Raw genomic sequence first — 10,690 nt, 5'->3', positions numbered from 1 at the left:
ACCAGAAACTTTTGGATCGATTAAAACAAACAAAAATGTTAATATTAAAGTTTCATTGAATAAATAAATAAATGGTAAACATTTGTGAGATATTCCAGATGCAAATAAAAAAAAAACTGCATTAACAGACTGTAATATGGATGTACAGACTAATGACAATGATAGATGTCATTTCATTCCCTCCCCTAATCAAATCTGGACAATTTTTACAATCAAATTTCATACTTTTCCACCTCTTCAGGTAGCACATGAGCCTTGATGTTTCTTATTTTTGTATTGAAGGATTTGGCATTACAACTTCCAGAGTTTTTTTTGTATTACAAATTACCACTAGTGTTTCACCTGAAAGTGAAGCCTTTTTTATGTTTCCTTGTTATTCTCAGTGGGTTTAAGCTATTTTGTTTTACATTAAATTCTTATTTAATATGTAACCTTCAACGTGCAGAATGACAGAAGTGACATTTTGTTTTTTTGCGCATCTTTCTCTGGCACTCACTTTTTGTGCTCTATGCTAATTTCAGTTTATTTCCTTGTAATGTAATACATTTTTATTACAATGTATTTCTTAGCACCATTTTACGCATTAACACAATTTGTGTTTGAATATATCCCCCTTTTTTTCTATAAAGGTACTATTTTATTAAACTCGATAAAATACAAATAAATAAGAAACCACAGAAAATATACTATAAAAGAACCTGAAATTCTTTTATTTACAGATCACTCACAAACTATAAACATAACACAAGACAAATGTCTTGTCTATGTTTTCTGCATTATTGTGTCCATATTTTGATCCCGGCAGTCTGTCGGTGCACATTAGAAACACGTAGATATTAAATATGGAGCTCCAAATCAAAAAGAGCCATTTCTGTAACTCAGGTGTGAGTAGTAAAAGCAGAATTGACCTGCGATGTGGTGAACAGATCTCCAAACCGCTTCATGCACTGAGACGACGTAAAAACAGATCAGTACCAAGACGACAGCTAGTTTTCTCTCACTTTGTGCTCCTAAGGCAGACTGCCACCAGGTTGCTTGTTTCTCTGTCATCTTCACGCCCTGCAGCTCTGTCTGCTTTTTCAGTTCACAAAAACATCTCCCTCTGGCAGCCTTCTCCGTTAAGTCTTTGCCCTAAAGACATCGCCGCAGCGTGAATCCCTTCTTGTCAGGCAAAGCCTGCTGTGGCACCCGGTCATGAATCGCTGCTGTCCCTGTGGACGCTGCTGGCGCCCATGGAGATGCTCTGCTTCTCACTCAGCGTCTTGACAACGGTTGCTGCAGGGGAGTGAAGCACCTTCCGAGACAGCCTCATTCTTCCGTCTGTTGGATCTCGACCAAAGTACTTCACCTGTCATCATGACACAAATTAAACTTTACATTACAGTAAGAGAATGAAATCAAGAAACAACCAGCTTTATAAACACTTACCTGTAACTCCTGTCCCACCTCTAACCCCAAAGCACTGGGATGTTTAATCTAAAACAAGGGGGGAAAAAAACCCACCAATTAATTTACAATTTGTTCTTAAGCCTTCATTAAACTTAAACAGATGCAAATGTACTGACTCGTTTGTGGTCCAACTGGGAATTGTGCAGCAGGACTGGAGTCATGTTAGAATAAAGTTTCACCATAACACCGATGTCCCTACAGAAGAAAGGAAAAGCCATTAGTCACTATATAATAATTCAGGAGCTGCAGTGCACTGTAAAAGTAAACTCTGTCTCCAAACATCTCTGATTCCTGCCATTCCAGTAACAGAAGGGTGCCTCACAAAATGGGAAATACAAGAGGACATGACTTTCAAGATGGTGGTGCTGAATTTTATTGACACAATGTAACAACCACTCACGTAAACTTGCCGACATCTGCACTAAAGGCAATAATTTAAGTTTAAAACAACTGGAATCGTATATTCCCAAAAGCGGTCACTCGTCTCCCTTCACATCACCAACACCTTATTTCCCACTACACAGAGTTTAATATGATTTTGGCCAACCCTTTTTATACATAAAACACTAGCAATACATTAAAAGATGCAAACAACAACAAAAAAAAAAAAACAATGATTCAATTCTTTCTTTAAACAAGAAAAATATTTTATTACCTTTATTACTTTATTGAATTTGAACAAGGTGAAGCTAAAACTGTGCCACTTGAAGAGTTTAGGGTAAAACATATTTACAGACAATGGTGTTTTTAATTTAAATGCAAATATATATATACATTTTGAATATTCTGAATACGTCTGTTTTTTTTCAGCAAATGGCCTTTTGAGTCTGTACAATCCAGTTAACGATTAATCGATGACTAAAGTAGTTGACAATTATTTCAATGAGTTTATATTGAGAAATTAAAACGTTTAACATATTTCTACCAATGCTGCCTTGGCAAAGCTGCTAACATCTATTATAACCGTACTGCAGGGTTTCCATACCTTATTTCTGAGATTGTGGCAGTGTAGATAGCTCCAAACTCCAGCTGCTGTTCTTGCTGCCAAACAAAGACACAAATACCAACATTTGCTTCATAAATCAATAGAAAGCCATAACTCTATAAATGTTCAAGACGGAGTGGCCAAGTTCAGGAAGGTGACAGATCCAGCCAGAGGATCTGTTGTAAAACCAGGCCAGGACTCACGTCGTCTTTGCAGATCTCTTTGATGAAGTCTTGGGCTTCGTTCATCGCTCCTGGTGTCGGGGCGAACACAGAAAAAGTCTCCTCGTCCATCTGGCTTATTGTAACACCTTGATGGGTGTCGGCAGGGAAAAAAGAAAATGTATACGATTTATATTCTGCTAAAAGTCTGTAGTGATTCAATATACTTTTCAAAAGTTTATTTTCCCCCTAAACTTTTCACATTGGGACACATTACAATCACAAACGTCTGTGTATTTTATCTGGATTGGATCCAAATGTGGAGGATGAGCCTCAGTTGTTCTTCTGATATTACCCTGTATTCAGATCTATCAATGTTCAATGTAAATGAATACAAATGCATGTCACACATTCACATTTTCAAATTATAAAAAAAACCCACAAAAAAAACATGTTTTATTGTATTTCTACTTCATTCATGCTCTACAATCTGCGGCTCTATTAAATGAAACTCGGTTAAAATACACTCTAATCTGCTATTCTTACAAAACTGAAGTGGAAAAACTAAAGTGAAAGAAAACTTTTGTGAGGTTCTGCATTCCTATATCTTCCAGACACGACCTTATTACTAGAACAATACCTGTCTGAGCCTGAAGTCTGCGGAGGTTATATCCTCCCGGACCAACAAAGCGAGCTCTCCTAGACACAGGCACCTGCACATTTTCTGAAGCAAAAAAAACACCCATAAAACAACAAAACATAAGTCTAACACACCAACAAACTTATTTTAACAGGTTCCAAATCGCCTGATTTTTCTAACCTACCGACAACAGGTCCGTTTTCCTTCCTCTTCTCTCTGGGTTTTGCTATACATTTGTTCATAATGCCCAATATTTCCCTCTTTGCCACTGAAACAGAAGAACATTCAATCAAAAACAGTGTTACGTTTATATTTTAGTAAAGTAATCTTGACTTTCTATAGGGACTTGTATACCTGTGGCCTGCTGAATCGCCTCCATAACCACCTTTAGAGGTAAACCTGGAATCTTCACATCAGCCTTAAAGGGAAAGAAAGGAAATGAACTTAAATCACCATGGAGACGTTTATTGCTAGCAGCTGCCATGTTACATAATGTCAATTCACTTTAATTACATGTATACATTTAAAGCTTTTTTTTTTTCAATCTTAAATTAAGGATTATTTAGATTTACATTGAAACTCCAAAAGAGCAAATATTTGTGTGAAAACCGAGATGCATTTATTTATTTTCAGACAGAGCCGGGCAGGTTTTAAAACACAGCACCTGTAAAGCAGTGATGCCTTTGTTTGTTCCTGCCAGCTTGAAGTCCATGTCTCCCAGATAGTCCTCTATTCCCTGTTCAGGAGGGCGTAAATGTCAAATATTCAACATTTTTTAAAATTATTACATTGGCAGATCTTCTTTAAAAGCTAAATTAAGCAGAAAATTGTACCAGAATATCCGTCAGCAATCTGTAGTCTTCCATCTCGGTTGGTTTCTCCGGGTTCGCCTTGGAGATGAGACCAATGGCGACACCTGCCACCGCAGAGGAGATGGGAACACCTGGTGACACAAATGTGGACATAAATTAGCAAAGAATCTCTCAGTGAAAAGTAACCAGACCATCAATTAGTTCTCCATGTTTTAGCATCGACTTCATAAATTCAGATGAAAATGATTGTCATCCTCACTCCTGCAAATCTTTTGACATATTTATCAATTGAAGTTTTATCAAAAGGCATCATCCTACTTCAGATGAGTGCTCTGTGAACTGAGTGATGCATAAAATTGACGTGAAATGTATGATGCAACATTGGCGAGTATTTTTGTTAAGATATTTATGATTAAACTCTAAACGAAATTTACTACTAAACAGAGCTGAGAGCTTCTTGTACCTGAGTCCATGAGAGCCAGGCTGCCTCCACATGCCGAAGCCATCGAAGACGATCCTGAAAGAAGATTAAAACCAGAAAATTGGAGTCATGTGCTTTCTAGTGCTGTTTGTTTTGGTTTTTTTAAATTGTATCACTGTTTCCAGAATGCATCACAGCGCTAACCGTTTGACTCCAGCACTTCAGCTGTGACCCTGATGGTGAAAGGGAAATCTTTAGGAATGATGGGCCTCAGAGCCTTCTCAGCGAGAGCGCCTGCAGACACACAAAACGAGAAATTTAATGGCAATAAAGTACTTGGACGCAGTCTGTGGCTGATACACATCAACGTGTTGCCTTTTTTTTTTCTTTCACGAACCGTGTCCGAGTTCTCTCCTGTTGAGTCCTCCCATCTTTCCAGTCTCATTCGTTGCATAAGGAGGGAACTGAAATCAGATGAAATGGATTTTAAAATTAGTTGGAGAAGCAGAAAAGAAAAAAAAAAGCTCCCATATTTCTCCCAATTAACAAATAAATGAGTATTTTACTCACTTCATAATGAAGCATGAAGTTTTTGTCTTTGATGCCACTGCAGAACAAAGCCAGAAAAGAAAGATTTATTACAGTTTTTCATTTTAACCTGCTTGATTATTTAAACAGGAGATCATTATTACAGCTAACTTTGTAGGTGGAACAAAAACAAACTGAAGTCTAAAGGATTTTGCTCATTGTCTGAATTCAAATTATACAATTTTTTATGAATATGAACTTTAACTGCATTGCCCCCAAGAATAGACATACCGTACTTTAGATCACATGTACATAATATAGTGTAAAAATGCTAAAGAGGGCATTTACATAAACCAGGAAAGTCTGACTCCATTAAAAGAGGCTTAAACCTGTTTGGAGGTTGTGTAAAATCTAATGAGAATCCCAGTGATTTTGCAGAAAATGTTCACAAAATGAGACACTAAAGCGCCTTAACAGTGAAATTTCTAAGTTTGAACATTGAATAAATGCTGATTATGTCTAAATTAAATCATGATTTCAAACATTACTTTTTCTTGACGACCTCTTTTTCAGAAACTGTTACATTTTGTTTGTAGTCATAATTTGCACATTCAACTCATTTTCAACAACCACAATTTCATTCCAAGTATGTCTGAGAAACTTTATTTTTTTAAACAGAAGTATTCATTTCTAAAAAAAACAAAAAAAACAAACCAACGCTAAGCGGGTGAACGTCTCACCTCAGTGCCGTAGTAATAATATCCGTCTTGATGCTCGACTCCAGGGAGTCAAATGTAACACTGGAAAGCACCTGCAGGAAGTCCAAAATATAGTGTATTAAGATTTTTTATTATTATTTAAAAAATTATATTAACTGTACTTTTTCATGCAAAAACACTGTCATTTGATGTGTTGCATTCTAGCCATTTTAAAACAAAAGATGTGTCACCGCAAAATGGAACCGAACTTTTTAGGCATGTGGACAAGTTTGTTTTCAAAGAGGTTTTAATAAAAAAGCATTCAAAAATAAGTTTGTCTTTTATTGCAGCAGCATTACACACAGAATTTTTTAGAACAATTTAAGTGAATTTATTAAGGAAAATTTATAGCAAAAACAAGTCTTATTTTATTTTTTTTTATTTTATTGTTTTTTACACACCTGAGTTTGTCCTCTCTGAAACAGAGCGGAGCCATGGAGCGGCTTGAAGAGGTCGATTTCGCAGGAAATCTTCCTTAAAGCCGTCAGTTCCCTCCCATCGCATCTTTGACATGAATAAAAAGCAGATTTTATTATAAATAAAGCTCCCAAAGCATCATTGAGGTATAATATTACTGTAATACAGGTGACACCAACCTCTTGTATTCATTAAGCACTAAATTTCGGAAGACCTCTTTGCTCACAGCATTGAACGATTCGATGATTTCAAACGGCTCAGCCTGCGGAAATTTTTCTAAATGCAAACATTAATCACCTCATAAGATGATGAAAGTCAGAATTTAGAAATTAAGATTAGTAAGAAGATGAAAGATTGGCCACCTTTTATGTTTTCCTCAGTTTCTAGTCGAACTTTATTGATTGCTTCATCTCTTGAAATCTGACATGAGAGGAAATGCATTATGTTTTTTTTAATGAGAAGATAATGAATGTCATCATCATAGTACCCAGGCTACTTCAGTGATGATAATAAATGGATGGGATAACAGGCTCTACCTTATCATGTGTATAATCTGTAAAAACACCGTAGATCCTCTCAGCAAATAAACTAGAACAAAGACAAACAGATCATGACTCACACCGATGGAGACATTTTGTTCCAAAACAGGCTTCACTTTAGATCTTAGATCTTACTGCCGCACGTGATCCACCATCTCCGTGGGAACAGAGAACATCTTCACCGGCGTTCGCTTGGTGATCTTCTGCTCCCGCACCAGCTGCTGGATGGCCAGTATGATCTGCTGAGTGTGTTTGACTCCCACCTTCACTGCGTGGCAGAAGTCCTGCTGCAGCACGTTCTCGGCCGACGCCTCGATCATCACTGACGGAAACAGACGTTTGGATCAAAAGCAGAGTATTGGTAAGGCAAAGAGAAGGAGCTGTGAGAATTTCAGGCAAGTTCTGCCGTAATTTCCAAAAAGTAACAAAAGCTATTTTCTGCTTTTTAAAAATTGGTAATTGGCCAGAAAACTGAATTTGATGCACTCCTAAAATATGCCAATAGTTACATTACTGAGATAAAAGACATATGCATAGAGCTTGAGAGTTGACTTTTTTATAGTCAATATTCCATAGCAGAGATTCTGCACATTCCTCATGCTAAAATGATCCGTCCTATTCCAGAAAAACATTGTTTACCATCCTTTTTCTGCATAAATTTGAAATTTCAATGTGAACTTAAAGATAGGAATAATAAATGCATTTACAGATGGACTAAAGGACAAGAAGAGATGAAGGATAAATTTATGGCAGATACTGCTTTAAATATCCGATATGTTGGTAATAGAAAAAGCGAAAAAAAATCTGTAAGTATATTTTTTCCTACCACATTATATGTTCTTTATCTATACTTATTCCCGACGTAAAGACTTATTAATTTAAATTCCATACTTTTTTTTTGTCAGGCTGCACATCATGAGCTCTGGTCTTACTCCCTCTCTCAATTTAAACATTTTCGCTTTCAACCTGGAGGAAATTAAAAGAGTTTTTAATTCAAAGGTTGCAGCAAATAATTAAAAATAAGCTAAATGTCTAGATTAGCTTTACAAAAGCAACAAGATTCTCAAATAATTAAATCTGATTCCTTTTTTTAGTCTGACATCTGTGATCAACTCATACATATATGACCTTTTTTTTTTTTTTTTCCCGGTTTCTAATTCATTTCATCTTGTCAAACGCTAGGACAGGCTTTTTAAACTCACCCACTTGACTGCTGGGGGCTCCGGCCACAATAAGGTTCAGACTGCTGGACGCCATCTCTGCCCTGGTGGGGTTGACCAGCAGCTCTCCATCAACCATGCCGACTCTCACAGCACCTGCAGACCCACAAGCAGGCCCTGTCAGAGCAGGCCTTCATCAGGACTGTAACGTAACAGCTGGAAATGACAAAGGAGTCGATCTAAAACATCTGAGCGGGACAGAAACCGCTGTGTGGTTTGTCACCTATGGGTCCGTGCCAAGGGATGTCCGACAGAGCCAGAGCAGCCGAAGCTTTAGTGAAACAAAGCAGAGTTTTAGAAAGGTGTTTGTTTTTTTTTAATAACGAGCTTCCAGGATTTTTTTCTTTTTTGTTACCTGCATTAATTGCTAGAACATCTGGATCATTGACACCATCAACTGCAAGCAGGTTACAAAGAACCTTTTGGAGACATAAACAATAAAGAATACGGTCATGTCTGATCTAAAGGAAATCAGTGCAAAGCTTTAAATGAATTAATAAAAGAGGTTCAAACTGAAGTTACCTGAGTGTCATAAAAGTACCCAGGAGGGAAAAGTGGCCTGATCGAGCGATCTGAGCATCAAAGTGGAGTTGATTAATAGCAGGAACAGAACACAAGCGTCTAAACGTGATGAAAGGAGGGTACATCCAGCTCACCGATGAGTCTGCTGGTGAGGATTTCATTGTCTGTAGTGCCCAGCTCTCGCCTCAGATAGTTGGTGGGGATTCGACCCGCAGCAGCTGCTTTCTGCCTGTAGTCCACCTGTCAAAGGAAATAACAATCACTAACCAAGATAATAGAATAAATAGAATCCACCTTGTGCAAAACTCCTCTGAATGAGCACAACTAGCTAAACGCATTCATTAAAAAATTAACGACAACAACACAGGGTTGGAAATTTCTTTGCAGTGGACAGGAACTTACAACAAGTGGCATGAACTGAGACAACGACGGTTTGGTTTTGCTGACGGCGGTCACCATCACTGAGGTGTCTCCCAGCTGCAGAGGGAGGATGAAAAACTGTCACCCTTCTCAAAATTAGACAGGTTACTTTAAAATACTTGTTTGAAAAATGATCTAGTTATACATGAGCTGCTGCACATGGGTTTAAATATTATCAGCAGAAATAATATTGACAAAAATGGTCTAAATATTTTTTTTTCTTTAAAGTTTCTAAACTTTTTAGATTAACTTTTAAATAACAAACTACAGTAAACTAAAGCACAAAAATACTCTTCACCTCTTGACAAGAGGTGAAGAGGTGCCTTAACGTTTTCAGCAGGAAAACTGATAGATAATGGCACATTGTTTGGCTTTTTAGCAGTTATCAAATGATGCATTAAATAATTTAAAACTAACCCAGAGGGAAATTTTGGTCCTGCAATTCAGATTTAGTTATTTTAAATAAAATAAAATAAAATAAACATCTTTGCCAGGAGCTAAAATAACTTCCCTTGAGGTGGCAGAAATCGTGTAAAAATTGGTTTACTCTGGGACTAGGACGTTTCAGTCAATGAACTAAATTAAAATAGAGTAAATTGTGGAATTTCTTGTCTACCTGTACTACAGCAGACCCATCAGCAAATCTGGCCAAACTCCCTGAAGAGATTTCAAGTTTCCTACAAGACCAAACACATAAAGAGACACTAAACAACAGCTTTAGTTCATTTGTCACAATCTACCGAGAAGAGAACTCATGCTGAGCTCAGTCCCAGCTACTTAGAAAGAAAGGAAAGAGTGAAAGTCAACTCACTTCTCTCCAAGGTCTACTCCCACTCTCCGTGGGTTGGAGTTCCTGCTATAAATGCTCTGGTGACATGAACGGACATGGAGGCGCGCGAACGAGCGTCCGAGTCCGACTAAATACCTCATATTTACAGAAACCCACAGCGCGAGAGACGGTTCTGAAGAAAGCCAGGAGGAGTTACAGTTTACAGGTAGGAGCTGCCATGACAGTAAGTCAGTCACATGTACGGAACTACGTAACGACATCGCCGTTTCTGATTGGCTCGGTAAAATAGATGTGTGTAACATCGAATGTAGTCGCTTTACAACAATTCTGTTTTGGGTCGTTCCTCTTCTTCTTCGTTTTCTATTATGGCGGATTGCAAATAACTTCAAGGTGCATACCGCCACCTACTGCAATATGCGTGTGTAGCAACAATGATAACATTAACTCACATCCATTAAATCCTATTTTTTAAGTTTGTATTATGAAGATAAATAAACAATGCTTTCCTTAATGTGTAAATATCCTCTATGTTTCCTTTGGCTACCAATAAAAAGATTCCATTCCTGTCCTGTCCGTCTTACTGTTTTCCTCAATCAGGCTCCTTTCACAATTCATCAATACTCTAAATTTTCTTTCCCTCACATCCTCCACATTTATCATTATTTTTCCTTTTCTGTGAGCCTAGATGCTATCATTAATATTTTAGCTTGTATTAGCCTTTTATCTAATTTTAGCTTTTACATGTATTTCTTTCACACTGCATTTGATATTTTACTGTAGGTCAACTTACTAGTGATAGTCTACATGCCAGCTAGCGTTAACTTTTTAGCAAATTTTGCCTTATGATATGCTATGACCTAACAATTTAACTTTGAAAGTAGTGTTCACTGCTTTCCGGTTTTTGGGTGGGATGTCTGCATTGACTGACATTTTCACTCCTCTTCAGCAGCTATTTTATAAATGGCTTTTGCTTTGGCTTTCTTCTGCTGCCTGTGCCCATTTCCTACAGTTCTAGTTGCAGCCATTCT

General features: G+C 37.4%; 1 protein-coding gene across 1 annotated transcript; it reads right to left on the bottom strand.

The window, feature by feature from the left end:
- Positions 1-684: 684 nt before the first annotated feature.
- On the bottom strand, positions 685-10,204 carry pnpt1 (polyribonucleotide nucleotidyltransferase 1). The gene is made up of 28 exons (XM_008428745.3): positions 9,684-10,204; positions 9,489-9,549; positions 8,855-8,929; positions 8,587-8,692; positions 8,453-8,502; positions 8,286-8,349; positions 8,154-8,201; positions 7,913-8,026; positions 6,846-7,032; positions 6,708-6,759; positions 6,534-6,591; positions 6,351-6,447; positions 6,156-6,258; positions 5,737-5,807; positions 5,039-5,075; positions 4,866-4,932; positions 4,673-4,762; positions 4,511-4,564; positions 4,069-4,178; positions 3,900-3,971; positions 3,590-3,653; positions 3,420-3,503; positions 3,236-3,319; positions 2,638-2,744; positions 2,435-2,490; positions 1,566-1,644; positions 1,429-1,476; positions 685-1,348 (listed from the first exon to the last, which is right to left on the bottom strand). The coding sequence occupies exons 1-28, from the start codon at positions 9,962-9,964 to the stop codon at positions 1,193-1,195; spliced, it is 2,475 nt and encodes an 824-aa protein (XP_008426967.2). The 5' UTR covers positions 9,965-10,204; the 3' UTR covers positions 685-1,192.
- Positions 10,205-10,690: the final 486 nt, after the last annotated feature.

The sequence above is a fragment of the Poecilia reticulata genome, chromosome 15 (assembly GCF_904066995.2).
Source record: "Poecilia reticulata chromosome 15, P_reticulata-male-v2, whole genome shotgun sequence".
Classification (NCBI taxonomy): domain Eukaryota; kingdom Metazoa; phylum Chordata; class Actinopteri; order Cyprinodontiformes; family Poeciliidae; genus Poecilia; species Poecilia reticulata.
Note: the sequence above shows the minus strand (reverse complement) of the source record. Positions and strands in the feature narration are given on the sequence as shown.

Excerpts from the sequence above, each read along its gene's own strand:
- pnpt1 (XM_008428745.3), bottom strand. The coding sequence starts at position 9,964 with ATGTTACACACATCTATTTTACCGAGCCAATCAGAAACGGCGATGTCG. Across the intron at positions 8,930-9,488 it reads ATGGGTCTGCTGTAGTACAG|CTGGGAGACACCTCAGTGAT; the intron begins GTAGACAAGAAA and ends CTCCCTCTGCAG. Across the intron at positions 6,448-6,533 it reads AACTGAGGAAAACATAAAAG|AAAAATTTCCGCAGGCTGAG; the intron begins GTGGCCAATCTT and ends GTTTGCATTTAG.